Raw genomic sequence first — 24031 nt, 5'->3', positions numbered from 1 at the left:
AGCACAGACAGACCTCAAAAGATCTGGACTATCAATTCATGCCTGAAAGATTTCTCTTCCACAAAAGAACGACTAAAAAAGCAAATTCCAAAATCCAGCTCCATAGGCTGTGTAAAATACAAACTTGTTGATATGTTACATTCACAAATATTCTTAAAAGTTTGGATCTAAACAGTATTAATTAATTTCTGTAGGATACAAAAATAAATAAAACCAATGGCATCGACGTGGAACAATGACTGAACTTCAAAGATAAAAAAGGAACGCTCTAGACAGGAGAGAATTAAGAGTCAGCATCTTTAACCACAGATACATATGTTTTAAATGTTTCTAATCTCTACATTTGAAAGTGGCATTTTACCACATCAGGCATTTTTAAACATGATTTGTTTTCTTGTAAGGGTGAAAGAGAAGGAGATTAGCTGACTCAGAAAATGAAACAGCACCCATTTATACAAATTCTACTGATTATTAGTGAGACTGCTACCTCATTTTCTTGCCATACTCAGCCATACAATAGATTCCTTGCTGCTTGTTTGGTCAATGAGCATGCAGCTCTCATTAAAAAAATGCCAGATGTTTCTCTTCTACGCATAAATGAAATGTATAGATTGTAAAGGAGAAAGGTAACTTCATGAGGCTCCAGTGAGTTAGAAACACAGGAATAACAGGAACAAACCATTTGATAAAATTATTTCTGAGCTCCAAGTAAAATTCGTATGTTATACAATGTGCATAAGGACAAAAATTCTAAAAGTGAAGTGATTAATGATACTCCCACACTTAATAACATAAAATCCCACTAACCTATTTAACAAAAAGTAAATTAGAACACCCTGTGGGTTCTTTTTTGACTTGGAAAACCGAATTGCTCTGCACATTTTAAGTAATTATTAACAGGAGAGGTAGGTACATATTCCTAGAATTATGTGAGCAGCTAACCATGTTTCTCTAAAAATCTATCACAGTGCAAAACCATGGAAAAACAAGAAATTAATGATTTTTCATATACTTGCTAGAAAGAAATTATTTACAACTAACTCAGAAAGGAGAATGTAAATAAAAGAAAACCTTTAAAAGGTAAATAAATAGGCTTTTCCTTACATCTGAGCTACATACAATTTCTAATCCTATTGCCAAATACTGATGATTCCCTCTCATTGATGGAAGAAGCAACACTACATAATTTTGTATAACAACTTGTCTCATTATGCAGACGGAGACTGACACACACACGCTATGTCTTGTTTTACATTATTAGTTTAGCCTGACAAAAAAGTAGAGCTACTAATTTTAAGCACTAACAAATTTGGAGCTGAATTTGAAACACTGAACTACTTCAGCTTTTTGCATTGGTCAAAATATATCCATTTATCATTAAGGAAATCAAAGCATTCTGGTTAAACTTTGATGCAAAGGCTGTTGCAATGTTAATTGCAGACAATGAAATAAGAGCAGTCTGTGGTTTGCTATTGTTTTCAGAGCTGTCTGAAGTAAATTAACTGCTTAGCATTTAAACTGTCCAACAGCTAAAAGAGTAAAACTCCAAGTAACTTCTAGGCTAAAGAAAGCCATTCAACACAAGACCTGCCCAATTTAAATCAATTTCTGTACTTTCAGCTATTCATTGTAAAAGCTCTAGTGCCAGGAGACTCAACACCAATAAGATTATAAATGAATGGAGATCAAAGAAAGGAATTGTTTAGCTCACTCCCACATTTCATAGTGACTCTTCACAACTCTTTCCTCCTTAACTGTTTCACGGGTCTGTCACTGAGCAAACCCAGCTCCCTCTGCTCCGTCAATAATGCCGACCTCAGCTCGTGATTCCTCCAGCTAGGCCATGGCCACCTTTGTTCTCTCTTGCCCATGGACAAGCAATTTCTCCCCTGAAACCAGTCCCTTCATCCTCGTCCTACCATGTCATAGTGCAGTTTCAAAGAAAAACTCATCCAAATCTCTGAGCCTCAATGCTAGTCAGAGGAGCGTTCAGGCTAATTTCTACCCATTACCTACAAATTCAGCATTCAAAAGAGAAGGAAACAGTTTACACTGTAGTAACAGCCTGTAAATGAACATGCAAATTCTCCTACGTGGCCTTTTTCTCATTTGCTGCATGAAATAGAAAATAACCTTTTAATACTTTTTTTTTAGCCTACTCAATTCAAAGCTTGGACTCACCACTAAATGCAGCTAAATCTTGAACACACTTACAGAGGTACTGACTTTGGGGGTCTCACTGAGACATCTTCAGGCATTACAAATATTGATTACTTTGCAGTGGCTCTATGAAATTCTGTGGTTTAACTGGTTTCAACAAAATGCAGAGGATTCTGGAGCACAACAAAAAAGTCAAAATCATGTTCCAGAGGAGCCTTATTCTATGAGCCCAATTTAAAATACTGGAGCCCATAGAACATTAGCTATTTCATAGCACCTGATATGTTTAGGGTAAAGCTCAAACTGAGCAATTGTTACAGTTGGGAGCATTTGGTGGTTCTGCAAAACAAACTCCGTATGTGTCACGTTTGTCATACGGTAAACAAGAAACACACAATAAGCAGCATACTACAAAAAGTCCCATTTCAGATCAGCCCTCCCAGACCTGCTGGGATCACCTGAGTCCAGGACTTTGGCTCCTTGCGCATCAGCTCTTGACTTGTGGCAATCTTTCAAAGTGGAAGAAACTTCTTCAATCCCTGTTTGTGCCTGAGCTGCTTCAGGGTTCTCTGTACTCCTGGAAGAGTGCCCTAACCACTAGCTCTGAGGTGACCATTTGGAAACTGGGAAAACTCTGTACTTCTCATATTGACATGATTTTCAATGGTCTGTCCTCCCCTCCCCAAGCCTTTCTCTTCCCTCTCCTTCCTGATCCCCTGCAAGTTTGTATTGTAATATTCCTGCTCCTTTCCTAATCTTCTCCCTATCCACTGTCCTTGAAATATCTTCCTGTTGCCCTGCCTAAGGGACCATGGACATCACAGGAGCATTTCTACTTGAGCTCCACTGCCTCCTCTCTAAACAGCTTCCCATAACCAGAAGAAGCAACTGCAAAGTCCCACTCAGTCCTGCTGCTTCTGGATGGAGGATGCCACATTGCTATGCAGGGGTGGCTTAAACCACTACATTTTCCAAAATAAACCTACTTTTCCTGGTGTAAATATGCCCTTAAAGCCATGATGTCTTTCAGGACATAGCCCATGTCTTATTATCAGTTTGAGAAGTGCTCTGGCACACTGTAGGTGCACTTGGGGGGTGAGGGCTGTGCACAGTGGGCACAGCAGTAGCGTGACTGCACCACCATGACAGAGATGACTACCTCCGTGACACATTCCTCTTACATAATGAGCTGCTGAGCTTCTTGACAAAACAAGACATTGAAGTAAATCTACATTTTTAAATGATTCATATTTAAGTAGGTTTGATCTTTAAGTATCAAGGACAGAAACATGAAGCTACAGCTAATAAAAGAAACAGCTGCAGTGATTTGGAATTACATTACTGCACAAGCTTTATTAATTTTAAGGGCTCCAGAACATTTATTCCTCCTGAAGAGTTTCAGATTCATCAAGAGCAGTAAATCAAAGGCAACATTTTGGGAATATCTGATTTAGCAGCTGTACTATAATTCGGTTTTCTTCAACTTCCAAGTTCTTGGTATCTTTTTCAACAGGTCAGGACACATGGCAAATGTTTCCATCATCTGGAGTCACCACTATAATCTCTCTTCAGTGTTATATATTTATTACATGCTTTGAGCACACTTGCTAGGTGATGTTGGAGTGCAACACATCAAGAAAACAAAGAAACCCAAGTGTCTTCCTGTAGTGGAAGAGCTTTGGGGTTTAATGATTTACACTGAACATTTTTGTAGCAAAATACAGCACAGACTGTGTGCATCATTTTAAAAGACAGTTCATCTTGCAAGCAGTTCTGCTTGCAGTTCAGCAATAGCTAGAGCACAGCACATGAGCAGAAAGCATCACCACACTGCAGTCTGTAGCCTGGGTCAATATCAGCTTTAAAAGAAATTTCCATGATTGGGGAGATCTTCTCAAATAACGCCCTCCTCCCTACTACTTTCAAAGCATAGTCTTAAGTACTTACTGACTGGGCCCTGAAAATGTATGCACATTTTCTGTTTATTCTTGTCTACTTGTAAGTAGTATATTAGTACAATAGTAAGAAATGAAACAGCAAGAGAGAAATTTGGAATTTGCATTAAGGAAGAAGATGTAAGTTACATTAGGAAGGTTTTCAGAAACAGAAATTAAGTTTTGCAAATTATTTACTGAAATACTTCTAACATACACTTTACTGAAGTTATGCATAATCTGTGAAAATTGGCAAAGTTTTCAATTTTTTCTTGCTTCTAAATTCCTTTAGATGTGGGGAATCACTACAACAGGTAAGACTCCAGTATGATCATTAGGCATCAGTACACCATAGCAAAGGCATGAATATATGCTGTTACATTACTGTAAATGAGAAGAAGTTCTTTCCTGGGTGAAAGAGGGCAAAATACTCAGAAAACATGAGGCCTGAGAAGACATCCGATTAAAGAAAAATATTCTGCATTCCGAAAACAGTATATGTACTTATGAAACCCATCTGCTGTGCGGCTTTGCTCTACATGAAGCTACATAAAAACAACACCTTCCTACTCACTTCATCTGTTCCTTGTACATTTTCAGAATTGTATCCACTTACTTTAGCATCAAATTTGGATTTGTTTTCACAAACACTATGAAAAATTCGGGGCCTATCTCTTCTTAACTGTACACACATACAAACAGATACCAAAGACAACTTTATTCAAGCTCTACTCTGTTCTTAGTACAAGCTTGCAATGAAGAAAATTAGGCTTAGATACCACTTGGTGGTATCACTGCCAGCAGGCTGCCAGCTCTTGCTTTAGCACAGAAATTCGCATTCACTTGTAGCATGTGAATAGCCCTATCAGAAGGCACATCTGATGGAAAGGAAGCAAGTATTTTTGTGTGCTTTGTTAATTTGCACGCCTAATTGAAAAGCCCAGTTCCTGCCCACACGCGGGTGAGCAGGCTGAAACACCGCGTGGTTGTGCAAGTTCACCAGCAATGTGGGCTCTGAAAAGAGCCCTTACTTTCAAGGTGCCTTGTGATTAATTTGGTAGTTAGATTGCATGAAACCAGAAAATGGCCTTTCAAACTATTACTATCCAACACACTACAGTGTGCCTGGGTACCCCAAAATAACTCAAACTGACCCTGATCTCAGAAGCAGCGCAGCTGGTAGGGGAGCAGATTAAGCTTTGTAGCTTGTATCTAACTATGGGCACTTGGCTTTTTCAAATTAAAGAACATTCTCTACATTTAAAATTTGGAATGGGATTTCCTCTATGTCTTCTGAAAAACGAAACTTTTTATTCTAATACTATACATATTGTTATGCACAACTGTAATAATTTCTGCACCCAGTTTCAACATTTAAATATTGATCTTTCAGCTCGCTATCCTGCCTCCCGACTGTTTGTGCTATGGAAATAGGCAGGAAGAGAAATCCATTCTCTTCTGAGGAAGGCAACTCCTGATGCTGTGTCCTGGATCTGGGGTTAGAAGACAGGCTAGCCATGGCTTGCTGTCTCCTGAGGAGCAAGGCTTTCCTGCTTGGGCTCTCGCTCTGGAGCACTCGTTCTACCATAGCTTTACACCTGGCATTTCCAGAAGACTGAAGTTTAGCTACACCCTAAGGCTGGAGGTGAAATCATGCCAAATAGTGTATAGTCCATAGATACTGGATGTTTTACACACCAGTTAGTGGCAGTTGTTTTGTCTTTCCTCCCTTAAGCCACTTTCCTTTGTTCTTCTGGCAAAGAAAATAATGTGGTCTTGGAGATCTGATTCTGTTCTCATCAGGATGGACAGACCAAGTCCTGGAAGCACACCGTGTGTTTGGTGTGCATGAAGGCTGTGTCTGCTGACCTCCCTTAAACACAGACGCATGATGTAGAGATTTTAACAAGGGCTGTTGGATATGAATATATGCAGTAACACTTTTCAGAGGCTTCTAACTTAGAGTTGGATAAGTCTGAAGAAAGATGAGGAAAGATTAACCCCCTGCCCTAGAAATCCATCTCCAAGTCAGCTTTCAAGTCTCAGATCCACAGCACCAAGTGCTGCTTAAAAGTTTCCTGGTTTTTTAACCCTATTAATAAAACTCTGTAGTTTTATCCCACTCTTTGAAAAACCTGAACTGGTGCTAAACCTTCCAAAAAGTTGTCAGCCTGAAAAAAAGTGCAAATATGGAAAACTTTGTCCCTAATGACTGTAGTCAAGCAAAGATACAACCTTCCTGAAGTATTGGAATAGTGCAAAGCTCTCAGGCTTTTTAGTGTGTTTTGTCCTTTTTATTTTATTGTATTATTTTTTTTTAAAAATCCAACAGCATTCTGATGCTCCTGTTACAAGCAGTTCATACTAGTTTGGAGGATTACTATGGCACAGTTAGCAAATATCCGTAATAAAATAATGTAAGAAAGCACATCTCAGACTGGTGTTTATTGCTCTTCCTAGCCTATTGTCTAAAATAATCTCAAGTTTTGCTAGAGGATCCAAGAAAAAGTTGCGTCCAGCAACTCAGGTACTTCACACATCATTTAATAGTCTTTTTCAGATTAGGTGTTGATACTGAAGAGATACCTAAACCACTGATGGGGCCAGAGATGGAAAGCTATACCTCCCTATTTCTTACAGTCTCTCTCTCTTTAAGTACATGCTCCTGTTGGAAAAAGGACAGTAGGGCCAGAGTGACCTCATTTCACATGGCGGTATTCTTGTAAGAGAACAAAAACTGTGGTGGTTTTTGCAGTCCGTAAGCCTAAGAAGGGTCTCAAACATCACTGGAAAGAGGAACTAAACACCCAACATCAATAGTGTTACTGAGCAGGTGATTAAGGTGTCAGTTCAGAGTACTTCATCTTTTTGCATCAGCTCCCCACGGTCATTCCTAGAGAGCAGCACAGTGTGCTTTGTGACAGCTCACTGTCAAAGTTGAGCAAAACACACAGTGTTCAGTAGGTGTTAAGAGCTCCTATGACAGAAGCCACAACCTGACGCAGTGTAACTTGTTGCAAATTCATACCCTGCCTTACTTTGGTAGAGATCAGCCTCGCCGCTGTGCATCTCTGCAATGAAACACCACTTCTGAACCCAGCACTTGCCAGATGCAAATCCCAGCTGAGTCTCCTCAGAGAAACCTCCCCTCTAGCCCAGAATACTCTAGACACTGTGAAAAAATATGTATGTAAGACACGTGGGTATTACAATAGCCTAAAGTAAGGTCTGGGAATCTAAAGCCGCAAGCTGCTTATAGCCACAGTTTCATTTCACATGGACCACAACAGACTTTCTCTTCCTCAGTGGGAAAGATGCCCAAGTGCTCTCTATCACTGACAGCGATTACAAAGCCTTTCCATCCATGGTATAAAATTCATGTGGCCCACAGTAACCTTGTAGGGGAAATATTATCACAGCAAGGTCCCCACAGCAACAACACTCTGCAAATTACAGAGACTCCATCTATTGTGGAAGCACCACCAATATTTGGTAACCTCAGTCTCATTACTTTTTTTTCCTCTCTCTGCACATATTGCTGCTTTTCCCTTTCTTTTTCTCACCTTTGCTATCTCTTTCTGCCAGTCTTCCCTGCGTACACCATTAAAAGTGTCATTGGATCTGTTCAAATGGGATCCATTTAAAGAGATTCAGTGAGGCTCAGTCCTCACACTGTTACACTGATAACGCAGAAACAGATAAACACAAGAATGTGGAATTAGCTTTCATAAATGGAGGCAGTTCTCAAAGTACAACAGCAATCTTCAAGAAACATGTTGGAGATGCACTTTTTAAATTGGCTAGGCATTCAATCAAAAATAATCTTCCTTTGAGCAAAGACACTGCTCCTCACCAAACTGTAATATCAATACCATTTCAGACATTTCAAATTTCAGATTTTTTTGGTGTCTTATGACTTAAGCATAAGAATTTTGAGACAGAAGCGGGTAGGTGGTTTTGCCCATGTTTTCATATTCAAATAATTTCAACTTAATTTTGAATTTTTCCTTCTTTAAAGCCAAGTCAACATTAAGTACATTGTCTCCTGGATCATCCCTCTGCATTGTTTTTCAGGGTGTATCTGTTCAATTTTTTCTATGCTTTAGCTATGAGAAAACATCATTGAAAGCAGGATTAATCTCACCTAACTTCAGAGCCCTGTAAGGGAAATATCTACAGCATTGGAACTAGGCTCCCTTTGTAGCTCCTGAAGAGAAACAGCCATAAGATAAGATTCATCCCCCATATTCTAGATGCTTCCCTGGGATAAGACTAATTGCTCTCTGAAAGTACTGCTTCCTCTGCATTGACTATGCTGTGCACTACAGAGATCTACATTTGTTCAAATCCCTGTCTCTTTCAGTATGTAGTTTTTCCTGGTCTACTTGCAACCTGCCATTTACATTTCAAGGGTTTTGAAGCAAGCACTGTCTTCTTTCATATATATGTGCAACAGTATCGTGACTGCATGGCTGCGGCCTTTATTTGTTGCTGTAGTATGAAACATGAATAACAATGGTAATGCTAATATCCTAAACTAGATCAGTAATTACAGTCCACTGAATACCAACAGTTTAAATAAGAACTATCTTGGAAGCCTAGCTTAGAGGGGGAAGAAAAAAAAATTCAAAGCCATTGCATGCAACACAACTCTGAAAGGCCAGATATGGTGAGCAATCAAAAAGAAAGCTTTGTCCAGCTTACAAAGTCTCTCCTTGTTGTGGTTATGGACTCTGATCTGTTACAGCAGCAATAAATTTTGTTCATGGCCTCTAGCTTTTACAAAGAAGGTGAAAGAGGGACAACTATCATGTTGTCTCCAGTCCTTAATTAAAAAAGGGGGTAGGGGGGCAGGAAGGAAGCCTTTTAACAGAGGTGGGGACAAGTGGAGTTCATCTGCAGCCAGCAAAGGCTCCTGATCCCCTGTTTCTGGAGGCTGGACTACACTGCCTTTCCAGGTGAGCCCCTCTTTCCCAAGCTACTCTGCTTCAGAATCTGCAGCAGAAGAGTGTCAACTCTCAGCCATGCCATACATCAAATACTGTAGGCAAAACTTCGCTGTTTGGATGTTCCTACTAAGATCTTTCACAAATGGTATGATTCCACTTAATCTCAGTCCTTACAGCTACTGGGCTGGGCAATACTGTGAGTCAAAAATGGGAAATTCACCTAAACACAAGAACTTTTGGGCAGGAAGGCTGTCCTTGTGGAACTAGGTGTAGGTGGCTTCAAAGTGAAGAGGATTACAGAACTTCAAGCCAGAGGCAGAAAATAAAGTGAAACAGTTAAAGTCCGTCTGCTGCACTTATGAGAAGTGCAGCTCTCAAAACTAATCTGAAATTTATAAAATATTGTTACAACACTTCTTCAGACCACCAGGCATTAAAACTTCTGGAAACACCTGATACTCTGTTCACTACGTAAGACTATAATTAATCAAATTATGTACATCTCAACCCTGACTGCACCACCTACACTTCCCTCTGTATAAAACTACTGATGCACAGTTTAAAACCCCACTGCACACAATAGTCTCTTTAGGATGTACAATTCTCACCTAAACATGATGTTATTTCACCTGTATTCAGACTGACCTCTCTTCTCAATCTAACAGCAGTATTTTCAAAATAGTATTACATTCATTTGCAGTTTCCCTCTAGTTCAATAAAACCTCCTTAAGTAAAACCAACCAAGCAGGTGATTTATGTAGTTGTATTGATACATCTTAATGCATTTAATTAAATTATTAGGCTACACATAAAAGCCAAATTTACATAGAAGGGTTTCATTTCACAAATGAATAAATGCTCAAAACACAATTTCAAGAAAAACTTGAGAAGAAAATAAAGGGGGAATAGCAAAATAAGGTAATTACCTATCTCCCTTTGGTTTTCTTTTTTGTACTGTCTTCCCTTTGGGTCGTCTTTCACTTCCTAAACAGGGGCTCCCACCAGGGCCTGTTACCCGTATTGATTCAAGGCCTTTGGAAGATTTCTTAAAAGTAAATTCCACTGGTTCTCCTTCTTTTAGGCTTCTAAATCCTTCCATGTAAAGCTTGCTCTGTAAATAGGAAAAACACTCTTGGTTACCATTGCCTTAAAAACAGTATTTACATTAATAATCAACAGGAAAAATTATCCTGTCTACCGTCCTGGAACACATACAGGTTTAATAACAATTTCCGCTGTGTGAGCTATAGCAGACGATACTACAAATTATAGTCCTGGATACACTGAAAACACTATTCAACCTAAACAAGTAATAGGAACCTATTTTCAATATCAACAAAAATGAAATAACATTTTCCTTTTCTGTGATGAATGCTGGAGATGTAAGAAGTGGAGAAAATGCTGTATTCTTAAAAATCCTTTGTAACAGGCACTGGGAACTAAAAAGGCTTTTAAAACAAAATAGAAGGAGGGTAAATGTTCACTTCAGAGATAATTTCCTTATGATCAAAATTATCATAATTCGTATTCCTTGTATCTTGGACGTGGCTCTGCTGCTCTGAAAGTGAATCAAAGATACAATGAGCTTGAGGGCAGGAGGAAGGCACTCTGAACAAGTCCACTGAAATGGGCAATTCAAATATCCCTTGTAAGCTGCTAAATTTCTGTTCACTAACCCAAAAATCTTACCTAGTTAGAATGATTTATGTATGGATTTGTATTTTCATTCACAGAAAAGGAAACTATTATCATCAGAGTGAGTGAAAAAAATACTGATAAATCTTTTGATATTACACTGTAGCAGCAAATCTTGGACATGCCGAAGTCAAAAGGAGCTCACCAGTGATTTTGACGCAATGAAAAGTTACATCTCAATTCCTAATAAATTATGTACAATAGTAAGTCTGCATCCCAGGACAAATCTGATGAATCAAACTTAAATGATTTTCAAGTAAAGTGAGACAAGTTTTTTTGGAAAAAAGATACAACAGTAGACACTACTTGCACTACATGTTTACTTTACACATTATATGAATGAGATCAGTTGGACTCAGAGACAGAGAAGATTACAAAATCCATCAATTTCCAAACACTTGTAGTTTTTGCAGGAGAGTTATAAAACATGTTTTCTTACTTTGCTCATGACCTCTTCATAGCAAAGAGAAAAATGTACCCTGACTTATTCTTTCTTCGTTCTCCAGCCTTCACTTGGCCAAATCATGGAGTTCAAGAAGAAAATTTCACTGCAGGTGCCATCCCACTCAATTACAATTCAAAAAGAGCCGAGTGACACTTGCCTTTGTAAATCATATCTACTACCCCACAAGTACAACTAGAGAACATGTTCAAACCAGATGACAATCCCTGACATGGGCTCCTTGTATTCATGTTATGGGTATTGGGAGGTCTGCAGCAACAAGACACTATTGTAGCAGAGCACAAGACCTGACACCTAGAGAGTTCATAGTTGACATGCAAAGAGGGAGTTGGTCTCTTCACAAGGATGCTCAGAGAGCAGGACAAGGAGGCCAACAGGCCCAAATGCTTCAGGGGAAACTCCATCCAGACACAAGGAGATGTTGCTCACTATGAGAAGAATTAAACAGTGAAGCCCAGAAAAGTAGTATACTTCACTTCACTAAAAATAGCTAAGACTCAGTTTAACAGAGCACTGAATAACCTAATCCAAGGCCCTGTTTTCAGCAAAAGGTTGGACTAGATGATCTCGAGAGGCCCCTTCCAACCTAGAGTTTTCTGTGATTCAGATATCTTAATCCAGAGCTGAATCACACCTGGTGAGACTGGAAAAGAAGGATCCCAGTTCCTTGTTCTGCAGTAGAGTTACCTTGGGGAACCTGTGTGACTTCTGCCTGTCTTTCTAAAGAGAGACACCACTGCAAAGTCCATTTCCCACAACACTAACAAACTAAGTTAAAAATTATAAAATAATTTGGAATATTTATTTTAATGAAACCATGTAAAATCACACACACTTTTGCTTCCAAACATCCCAAGTACTGTGCGAGGTGAGTTCTCACAGTCTACCCAGCAGCAACCATTCCTAATGCAACAAGACACACCAATGCCAGTCTGACTGAGGGGCTTAGTTGCTCCTAATTTTTCCAGCTGCCAAAATTAAGCAAGAACATAGCTCCACTGGTTAGGACAAAGGCTTGTTTTGCTTATCCATTCGGGCAGCTCTCATACACATGGCCTCTTCCACCAAACGTTCTAACAGTGTGAAGCATGAGACAAACAGCTGATTTTCTAGGTGAGAGGTTGAGCAGTATTTAAAAAGGGCGCGCGGGGGGGACACAGTATGGAAGAGGGGCATACAGATGAAAGAATAAATATATAATATTTCATAAGCTTGGCTGTTTTTTGAAATTAGAATATATGGTATGAAGAAGAAAATACACAAATTTTCCCACTAATACAACTGGAAGACAGAAATTCTACATAAACCAATGAAACAAACCACCCAGGAAGGCAGTATTATTTCAAGCAAGCCCTCCACTTTGCAATGTCTGCATAGCAATACGGGAATTTTTGTCACAATGAAGAAACATCCAAGTTCATAATATGCCCCAAAAAAGACACGATCACATCAACTGAAATAGCTCATTCTGCCTGTGGCGTGAATCCATCTCCAGGTCCACCCACACCTCTTCAGTCTTCAGCAGCTACCAGGGAAAATCTTGTTTAAAGACCTGAACAACATATATTTTGTCCCAAACTCAAACATATAGTTCTAAACCAGATAATCATGACAACACAAATGAGTGCTAATCGCAAGGGGAACCTCAAGCAGGTAAACATGAGCCCATATTTCTCAGGCATGGACACTTCTGTCTTTGTGTTTAGTTACACCTTCATGAAGGTATAGTTAAGTCTCTGCAAGTCTTATGTGTTTTTCCTTTCCGAGTTATAAAACAAACATCAAATGGTTGACATCTGATACGCACATAACATTATGTGTACTTCAAAATAAAGAAGTACTTAAAAAGCAACTTAAACCAAGGCATTATTAGTACTCTGAAATGTTTTTATTTTTCTCATTTCACTTTTAGCAACAGAACTTTTATTTTCAAACAAAACACTATATTTACAAGAAGGATTTTAAAATATATTTAACAGCCAAAGTAATGGAACAATTACGCTTTCATAAATCACATATTATGCAAGTGTACATTTTTTGCATGTCTGTTTTTTCAGGCACTTTTAACAACAGAAAATGTTGAAAAAAACCCCACTCCAAATGACCTGCACAGCACTCTCCTTGAATACACCTTAACAGCTTTTCAATGCTATAGATGGATTTGGTGTCGCCTGACTTATTGTGTAACTGTATACTACCATACTGTCAGCCAGCGTATGGTGAGATTCTCTGAGGGCACAATAACAATTCAAAGCCATAGTGAAAAAATGGCATTTGGAAACCAGCAAAACAAATCTAAACCCTGAATTCCTCTTAATGTGTCTGAGGAGTTGGACAAAAAAATGTCAGTAATGTTGATAATTTAATGTTGAGAGACCTAGCTCAGTATTTTCCTCACATTACTTAAACAAATAAACCCCACAAAACTAAAAGCAGAGAGAGTTTCAAGTCACTGAACCATTTCTAGAGCCCTGAATGGGGTGTATGGGCACACTGCCAATGAACAAAGGGAAAACCTTAAAAGCAACATGCTTTTCCTCCTTTCTCTCTCTTTCAGCTGTCAGAGACTTTGCTGTTATTTTTTACCAGCAGTCAATACAGTGATTTCAGACAAGAGCTTTTTTCTTTTTTAAACTAGACAGGACCATTTCTATTTTTTATAGGTACCCTATTATTTCTTGGTATTTTAGCCTATAATGTAAAGTCTCACACATCTCTGTCACAAGCATCAGCTTGGTCCAAAATGCTGGAAATTTCATAAGAGTATTAGCAAAAACAAAAACTAAGAGTGGAAAAACCCACAATCCCAGTTTCTTGGAAAGCATTTCCTACTACAAAACAAAAATCAAAACATAACAAATATAAACTGCATTAGCAAGATGGTCCCAAAGAAAAGTACCATTTCCTGGGCAGTGTCAGGGAGCGCTTACAGCTCGCACCAGGCTCTACAAAAGAAAGGAAGTTTGGAATTAAGGCTCATTACAGGGGCCTGATTGCCTCTGATACGTGTGCATAACTTTTATTAACATGTGGGGAGGGAAGGGAGAACAGTGTCCAGTAAGCGCCTCCTCACAACTTCTTTGCAATTTCTAGTTGTGACTGCAAAGTGCTGTCGCAGACATTAAATTCTTTAGAGAGGGGGGGAAAAAGTTATTTGGTGGCATTCTGCTTAGATCGTTTATTTTCTGTATCTCTCATTTCTGCCCCTTTTTATCTAGTGATTGATTGATTGCCCGGTACAATGACCAGATGCCACCAGTATGCCGGGTTTCCCAAAAGAAAACGGTTTTCCCTCCAAAATTATCTACAATTAAATCCAGACATGAAGGAAAGCATATCCTGAAGCCCAGTCGCACTGAAGATCGTAAGAAATTCTCTCCAAAACAACCTTGTACGGTTGCATCAAGAGCCAGCAACCTTTGAGTAAAGCAAGAGTACAGAGTAAGAGGACACAGAAGTAAAGCAATTTACACTGGATCTATAGTAGTGCTCCTATCCACATTAGGTCAAACCCAGAATTTAACTGTTGTACACTGCAAATGTTACAGGAAGCGCTGCAAAATAAAATCAGTTACACATACAAGTCCTGCTGCAAAGACTTCTGCTGCCCACCAAAAGGTCATATGAGGAGATGTGTGAAGATCATATATTTTAAACAAACAAAAAATCTACTACGCTGAACAACAGCCCCTCTGAGAGCAACATGTAGCTCTGCTGCACTAATGCAGACTTCGAAGGCTGGGCCCACCAGACAACTCGCCATTGCTCCCACTGACCTCAAGGGCTTTTTCCTGCTCCTAGAGGCTTATCTCGCACCAAATCTGGCACTTCTGGGTCCTCACCATAAGCCAATTTAACTCACTAATCTGACAGGAAACAAACTCAGTTTAAAAAGGTGGGGGGGAAGGATAAGAAGAAGAGGAAGCAGGGATAGATTTTTGTTTTTCCAGCGAGCTAAATCTGTTCACAGAAAGGTTCAACAAGCTCCAAGGCATACACAGTGGAAAAGGCAACTTCTGAGATCAGAATGTGTTCTTTAATATCTTATGTAAAAATGAAAGATCTACAGTATTATAAATATTTTTTAAAGCTCAACGTACTTACTTAAAAATAAAGCTATATACCACTCTGTTTCCGAAAGAGGTTCACTTCAGTTCTTAGGCAAACACAAGCTATGTACGCTACATGTAAACAACGTTTAATCAGACAGGGTGAGCTACTGCACATAACTTTACAGTAGGGAAAGAACTGGTATGTAGGCAGTTACTGCAATGCAGTTGGTACACTGCAATTTCACATCCTTATTTACTTGGAATTTGTTTGTCTTGAATCTCCACCTCGACCATAGTCATGTTCATATCCTTGTTCCCATTCATCATCTTGTCGCTGTCCCAACACCGTTACTCTTCTGAGAAGGGTGCAATGGTATTTATTTACCGTCTGAACAAAAGATTCTCTCTAATTCAAAGTCACCCTCCCTATACAAAAGAAGATTTTATTCTTTCTCAATTTATTTATACGTCTAAAGAAACTTTCACTAACTGCTTTAACTCCTAAGAACTTAAATGAAATTCTAACTCAGTTTAGTATTTTCAGTTCCTGTTCCACCAAAACTTCCAGGAAGTGACTTCCGTTCATAATCTGCTCCTCCTTCCTTTCACATTACTTTTTCCTACCAATATCCCTCCCAGGAGAAGATTCCCTGCTAGAAGGATTAAGTAATTTCCCACAATCCTCCTTTTCCTTTATTTGGGATTCAAGATAAACCTTTTCTCCATTCAAACCTCCAGCACTTCAGCTCACCTACATTAACCAACCAGTTCTAATTCAACAAATGTTCACCTTAAAAAAATCTATTATTGATCCCATTTAACTCCAAACAAATTAACCCAGTTCATGTTTTGTCTTCATTTTTTAAAGGATCGGGTTTACTATAAGGTCAGCAATTCCTTCCAAGTTTTAAATAACACAACTTCTATTTTGAATTACTTTTTTGATAAGAAAGCTATTGAGTGTCATGTACAGAAGTATCATATCATTATATCATTTATGCTTAAATATGGATCTAGCCTACTACACAGCCTACCTACAATGTTACTATTCCTACTAGTATTCCTCTCTCATAATATTGGTATTATATTGTCTGTATATAAATCCTAAGCTAGAGGCCTACTACAGGTCTTTCGTAATGCCTTCTCAAAGTGATTTTGGCCAGATTCTGCTGTGTCGATGCTACCGTTTGTTTCTTTACATGGTTCTACCTCATTCATGATACCTTACCAATTTGCTGCATAATTTTCAGTATTTGTGTTCAGGCCACAAATGCTATTTGACTGTGTTTCCACTGCCTATGTATCTGGTTACACCAGCTGTTCTAGTTTTGTATACTAATGAAATAAGCCTGGATAACATACATCTCATTTGCTTCTCCTCTCTGACCTCACCCTCTTTCTCTCGCTATACTATTTTTTTGCTAGTGTAGCACCTACACAACTAGTTTTCTACTACTAGTTTTCACCCTTCTTTTGCATATACCATTTGTGTTACTGAATGTGCAATTCTCCTTCTCCCAATTTTCCTTTTTCTGTGCTGTAATACCAGGCCTGAAAATTAAGCCAGCCTTTTCTCCCATTTCTTAGTTTAAATATTTCCTCATCAGTCATGCTAGGCACAACATACAGTTTTAGGACTCAGTTCAGTCAATGCAAAAGGACCGTTCCTCTTCCCCTGGCTCAGTCTCATATTGACTCAGGAAGAAAACCGTTTACCTTTTCTTGGTATTGTCACGTTTTCTGCTGTGGTTTTGCTCCTTGAATCAGTTCTACGCAGTCAAAAAATAAGGGCACACCTCAAAAGCAGCCTACGCGAGCATGCAGCCATAGCAGGTAAGGCTGTCCTGTGCAGCACCTTGCCAACTCACCGCTTACAGTGCCTCAGTGACCTCCTGAAACCACGCTGTTAATCCCAGACAGTTTATAATACCCTCTGAAGTCCATCCATTGAGAAGCAGCATCTTCTCTTGACAGTCTCTCAATGGTCAAACACCTCCAAGCTCCCTCACTATCAGCCAACCACACCGCCTCTGGGAGCCCCACAGGTGCCCCCAGGATGGAGACCCTTCCCTTCCTTCACTCACCACTGAGCTATTCCACCCTCAGGAGAATGCAGCTGAAAATGCCCCCATTTCCTGCTATAAACGCTCTTGTTTAATGTAACACAGTTTTGCAGAAACCCAAAGGTTCTTTCTACAAAAATCTGGAACAAATAGACACGACCTTTTAGCCAGTCATTAAACAGGGAAGATTATCCTCTTTCTGTTTTCATTGAGAGGAGGCGCTATTTTGTTTTTATTTCATGAGACAAGGACCAGAGGAGCAGATGAACAGGCTCTCTAGGGCACCCTGACATTCAGTTCATTTTAGTGAAGTGCAAAATGTCCCAGTGGAAGAGAAAACCAGCATGGCTAGGCTGTGGGTACAGTGTACCTCTTCCACTGAAAAATTTATGACAACAGTGAGCTTCATACTTTTATAGCGTCCTCCTACATGGCGTATTTTTCAAGCCTCCTTTCTGTTAAAAACCCAAAGCTCCCAGGCAGAGATCAAAACAAGCCATTCTTGCAGCTCTTTTATGACCTGGAAAAAGGTGCCATGCAGAGTCTCAGACCTTCCCCTCTCCCGCGGGCTTCTGGCAAAGAAAAAAAAACAACAAACTGCAGGCCACCAGAAAATCCATGAGTGAATCTGTTTCTCTCATTTCTCCCACAAGGGATACAAGTGCATTGAAACTTGCATGACGAATGTGGCTGAACTCTCTCCTGTCTGGCATCTCTACCATGAGTTTAATGGTGAGGACAGAAACCAGTATATGGCTGCGTTTCACTCATTTTGAAAAACACGCTGAATATACTAGAACACAGTTCTCCCCTAAGAAATCTAAAAACTAGCTGATTTCAGTGTAGATTGTCCCATGAACACAGATGGAAGCACAAGAGCACAGGAAGGCGCAATGTACAACCCACACAGCTTGCTGCGTTTTTCAAGAACTGAAAATGTACTCCAGTAGAAAGCACAGTCTTGATGGTAGAGTTATTTCACCTAAACCACAGTTTCCTCCAGATTTGCAACACCTTTCTAGTGTCGTTAACCACAGGTTCAGAAGCAACTGCAGCACCTCTACTTTCCACACCAGCCCTGTGATGTCTATATGCTTCATTTCTGTGCTACTCTATACATCTCCATGTGTGGGAATGACAATCCCCTATGCCAGGAGATGTTTCAGCTATATAAAGCTTTCCTATCCACCTCCCTCATCACATGCCATCATCTCAAGAGACTGCATGTAATTAAAAGGAAATTAGGCCCAGATTGTGCTCTGCTAATTCAGGTGTAGTGGGATCTCTCTCTGCACATGCACCTTTCCCTTCCCCTGCATAAAAGTGGCCCAAAAGTCATGTTTTCTTACTGCAGACCCTTAACATCCATCTCTGGGAAGCTGCCCTTAACCTTTAAATTGGACATCAGTAGTGAAAAATAGTACCAGGAAAATACTGAGAAAGTGGTTCATCCGCCTTTCTGCATCCCAGTTTTATATGAGAAAATTGAGTAGTTCACGTCTCATCAGTAAACAGAAGAACAGCGTACACTGTGGGCAACTACAGAAGACTTAGGCTGACACTGAGAAAAGGCATTTAATACAAATGATTTGGCAAGTCAGCAGTACAGAGAGTCCTGAACCTGTTAAGACAGTCCAGCTCACCCAATTCTCATGGCAAAATACATTCCAATTACACCAACCTGCTTCTTTCTTCCTGAAGTGTGGCAGAACAGGTAGGTACCAACAACTCTGCAGATCAAGAGGGGAACTGCAGCTTGGAGAGAAGGTAACTGGGTTGTGTCGGTTGATACAGGCTAATACATACCCAGGAGAGAAAAGATCTTACTTGTGAGCAGCGAGCTGAGGTAGGACTGTGGGGTCAGAAGGAGGAAAATAAGAGAGAGGACAGTGGTTTGATCATGCTGGAACTCAGCAACTTGACTTTTTCTTGGGACAGGTGACAGGGTGGTGGAAGGGCTGGGCCATACTAAAAGACCAGGGGTAGCAGCCTGCAAGTAATGGGTTGAGGCAATGGCCTGGCTGACTTTTCAAGCTAAAACTGATCTGTGTCAAAGAAGTGGCTACAGGTTCTCAAAGCTGCAGAAAAGAGAACTGCCCTCTCTTCCCAGGCTGTGAAGGTACAGGGAGCAGCTTAAGTCCTGGAAGCAGAACAAGGGTTTACAGCCCAATCCTGACCTGGACTGTGCTAGCAGTCCACCACTGCCTCTGGTTGGTCCCAGCTACCTATAGGCTGGAGCCTGAAGAACTCTCCTCACACCACCACCACCCTTCCCAGGTCCTGGGCTGAGAGACAGAGCCTGCCAGCCCAGCACAGTGCCGTGACTGCAACCTCACAGGACCTCACCTCAGAAACCCGAGATCCCTGCTGTGGAGGATGCTTTCTGAAAACTACCATCAGCTGCATTAGCACAAAGCCCCTCCATGCTTCAATGACCTCTTCTAATTCTTCAGAGAGAAGAAAACTGTCTGCTTGAAAGCTACTGCGAGCTGGGGAGTGAGGGAGTAAGTGAGCACAGATGATATTTTAGCCAACAGGGAGTAACTATGCCCTAAGCAACCCCAAGATAAAAATCTATTATCTTGTAAACAGGAACCTCTCTTGAACTATTCCCAAGGTTTTGGGCAAATACTGTTTTTACTTTTGTGGTACAGGTGTCCTTGGCTCCCACGAGGGACCTGCATTGCACTGTGAAAGGTCCTGCACAAATGATACAAGGCAGCATCCCTTATCAACAAGCAATGCTTGTTAAATCAACCAATGCTGCTAAATCATTTGGAGGTCAGAACCTAGATTTACTATTTATTTTAAAATTCAATTTATTTAAAATGCCAGTATATAAGTGAAACATAAAATAATACTGGTTAGAATATTTGTTTACTAAAATCAAAGTCACCATGCACACAAAGTAAGACAAGAATATCTGAAAATTGGTGGGGTTCAAGGGTCACTGCTCCTAAAGCAAAGTGATAAATAGGCTGAATTTCATATCGGAGCTAGTTTATTTTTAAGTTGTAGTTATTTTCACAACATTTTCTATACTGTAAAAGAAAAAAGCTTTTTTCCTTCATTATAAAAGCAAAGTTAAACAGCAGCATTTATACTATATTAACCATTCCTGACTTATGATTCAAGTTCTCTAGTATTTGTGTTTTTTGTTAATCTTCCTAGCTATTCTTATACGGCAGATTATACAGTTACTCATATTTTTTTTTATTTTTTTAAATCTAGTACTAGATAATCTAGTATCCTATCAGTTCTACCAACTTACAGTCAGCTATATCTTAATGAGATGCAATTTTATCAGAATTACAAATATTGACTAGCTATTCAGATACATGACTAAAAGAACATCTTAGTCTTGGAGAAAGAATGAGCAAAAGGTTATTTTATACTTCAAATGTTTATCACTTTTTTTTGGAGGTGAGTGGCAGATCATCTAAACACATGACAGTTAAGGTACTAGAGAGAACTGAACTAGTAATAAATGTCTAACACAGTCTGGACAACAGGAAATGAGCGGGTGACTTCAAATTAAATTATTTGTTAGAAATAGCAGTAGGAGATAGGGTTGATGATTCAAAGGTAACTTGAACTTAGCAGCACCTTTCAATTATTATTTGGGAGAGTATTCAATTTGTCCCTTTACTGTGAACTAGTTCTCTAAACAGCTGTATTTTAAAGGCTGACAGACACAGTTGGTTCAGAGCCACTTCTGCTATCAAAGCATGAACTATATTCTGTTACAAAGGACACATCTCACGTTTCAATGAAACACCACTGAATTTACAGTGATACAAACGAGAAAACGGCATTAAAGGCAAAACCCTTCTAAATGGAAGGCATATTAAAGCGATTTTTATGGAAGAGGACAAAGGATTTTAACTATAAAATATAAACTAGTTAAAACTATTAGCATAGGTCTTGTGGGAGTACTCAGAAATGCTTGAAAACCTTTAATTTTAAAATAATATCTTATTCTATAGTTATGCTTATTGAGGAAGGAATTGTGAAACTGGAATATCATGCATGGAACTGCATTAATCAAACGACAGCAATGTTGGCTTCTGCTCAGATTACACAACGCAAGACTACTTAAATATTATTTAAGACTCCAATATCAAATCTGTCATTTTTATGCCCTAATTTTAACATGCTCTGCTGAAGAATGTAAATGTTTTCCAGGGCCTCCAGAAAGAGGGTCAGACCAGCTGCAGCAGGAAGACACAAAGGGGTTCCTTAAGGACAAGCCCTTTCTCTTACAATCTGCTGACACAGCTCTCATCAACACTCATAGGGGAGAGCAGACTCAGAAGTATCAGCCCGTTAACTCTGAATTTGTTTGCTTTTGTGGGTTGGTTACACCTCAGACATGCCAGACACATCTCATTATGAAATAAATGCAGACAGGAGACTAGTTCTGATGCAGTTACAAGCAAATATTCTGCAGGAGAAATCCTTCCAAACACACTTAAAGGTTTAGCTGCATCACCCAGTAATATCCTTTCAATATCACAATTTGAGCTGTAGTCTCTTCCCCGTCCTTCTGTCAATACTAAAACCACATTGTTTGGCAGGGCATCGGTGACACGCTCAGGTTTCCACTGTCTGCCAGGGGTACAGATCCTGGCTGACAAAGGGAGCACAAACAATGAGTGAGCATCATCTCTTCCAAACACCCTTTCCAGGCCAAGGTATCACAAGATCAGGGACTGGCTTTGCAGTAGTTACGTCTTAACTCATGATGAGTTTATTTCTATTGTACCCATCTCTAGTAACATTGAATCAGTCCTCTAGGTATTTGTTTTATTCCTCTCAGTTCTGGCTGAAGACTTTTCCTCCTCATAAAATTACACTTCATATGGGAGAAAAACCAGAACTGTATAAAATTGAAGTATTTTCACTACAACATATTTATGTTTCCACTCAGTCTTTTTGCTGCATTAATGCAATGGTCCAGTCTCACAGACTGCCTAACATCAGTGAAGCCTGCCAACCATCCCCACACTAAGAGCTCAGTACCTCCAAAAAACTCAGGAAAAACAGAATACAGCCTGAAATCTCTACCGTCTATATTACTCCTTTACAGGTCCAATAAAAGTTGCCTGGTCCCTGAGCTGTTTGTTTTTAAATACTAGAAGTAAACAAATTCCAGGCTCTGTTTTTACCGGACTGTTTAAAAGAAAAAACTCCAAAGTCTAAAATCAAACATACACCAGTCAGATGCAAGAAATACAGCCGAGCTGTGGGAAACAATAAATTCTGTGTATTATTTCATTATTTGCACTAATTTCAGTAACATATCTTATTACCATATTCACACCAACATTTATTTTCTGGCTACTATATAAGATGCAGCCATTTGTAGCTGAAAGCACAATACATTATGTTGGTGGGAGTAGTAGGTGATCATAAAACCAAGTAAGTACTAATTAAAGTGAGAGAAATAAAAAGGAGTTAGACTTGCAGCTGTATGTGGAACTTCAGCTTAAGTATTTTCTAAGTTTTCTCCTCCTCGACTATACAAACTCAGGTTTCCCTTATCACAGTTTATATATGTGTATGTGCATGCCCATGCAAACACATATGTCATTTAAAGCCAATTCCATAAGTTAGCTTGATCAAACAGATAAGTTAGAGGCCAAATTAAATACTAGGTCACACAAGGTTAGCTAGAAAGATCTTGCTAGCAGACAAAATTACTTGCCAGTAACAAGTTCTGCAAATTTCTCTTGTACATATAACGCTATGGGGGAACAGGTATGTTTAGTATTTAATCATAAAGACTTCTACGAATAGCTATAGATATGCAGTCAAACTGGAGATGCAGTGAAGTAAAACTTACCAGGAAAAAATGAAAAACTATCCACATGTAGGAATGACTCAGCTTTTGGTAAATGTTGTCTTGGAAGATGGTAGACAAAATTGTGTGTGAAATAACTTGAAAACCTTGAGTAGGAATACCGTGAATCCTCAGGGTCACCACACAGGGAAGATCTGTTACTCCTGTCATCTGCAATCCCCAAAATACCACAGCACTTCCCAAGAACAGAGTAACAGCAAGCAGACTGTCATCAGCATGACTGGCAGTCCCACCTGAAAGGCTGTTCGTGTTCCACCTTAATTAGATCCCTGAAAGCACTGTAACACAGAACTAGAGAAGATTGCTGGACTGCTCCCCATCATCTTTGCCAAATCCTGGGAAACGGGAGAGATGCCTGAGGACTGGAGGAAAGCAAATGTTACTCCAGTCTTCAAAAACGGCAAGAAGGAGGACCCTGGTAACTATAGACCGGTCAGCCTCACCTCCATCCCTGGGAAACGGATGGAACAACTTATCCTTGGTGCCATCTCAAGGCATATCAGGCATAAGAGGGTCATTAGGGGCAGTCAACATGGCTTCACCAAAGGGAAGTCGTGCTTGACCAACCTCATTGACTTTTATGAGCAGATAACAACATGGATGGATGATGGCAGAGTGGTGGATGTGGTCTACCCTGACTTGAGTAAGGCATTTGACACAGTCTCCCACAGCATCTTTATAGCTAAACTGAAGAAGTGTGGTCTGGACGACCAGGTAGTGAGGTGGACTGCAAACTGGCTGAAGGGAAGAAGCCAGAGAGTCATGGTCCATGAGGCGGAGTCCAGTTGGAGGCCTGTATCTAGTGGAGTGCCTCAAGGGTCAGTACTGGGGCCTGTATTATTCAATATATTC

At 39.7% G+C, this 24031-nt stretch overlaps 1 protein-coding gene across 4 annotated transcripts in view; it reads right to left on the bottom strand.

Annotated features, from left to right (window-relative positions):
• Positions 1-24031, bottom strand: part of LIN28B (lin-28 homolog B) — a gene marked incomplete at both ends in the record, with an annotated part of 85243 nt that overhangs the window by 26501 nt on the left and 34711 nt on the right. For all 4 annotated transcript variants that reach the window (XM_080341938.1, XM_080341940.1, XM_080341939.1 and 1 more), the window contains one exon: positions 9970-10154. In XM_080341938.1, coding sequence (XP_080198064.1) covers positions 9970-10154 — 185 coding nt within the window. The remainder of the gene's footprint in view (positions 1-9969; positions 10155-24031) is intronic.

Source organism: Nesoenas mayeri (genome assembly GCF_963082525.1).
Source record: "Nesoenas mayeri genome assembly, chromosome: 3".
In the NCBI taxonomy this organism is placed as follows: domain Eukaryota; kingdom Metazoa; phylum Chordata; class Aves; order Columbiformes; family Columbidae; genus Nesoenas; species Nesoenas mayeri.
This window is presented reverse-complemented; position numbering and strand designations above follow the sequence as displayed.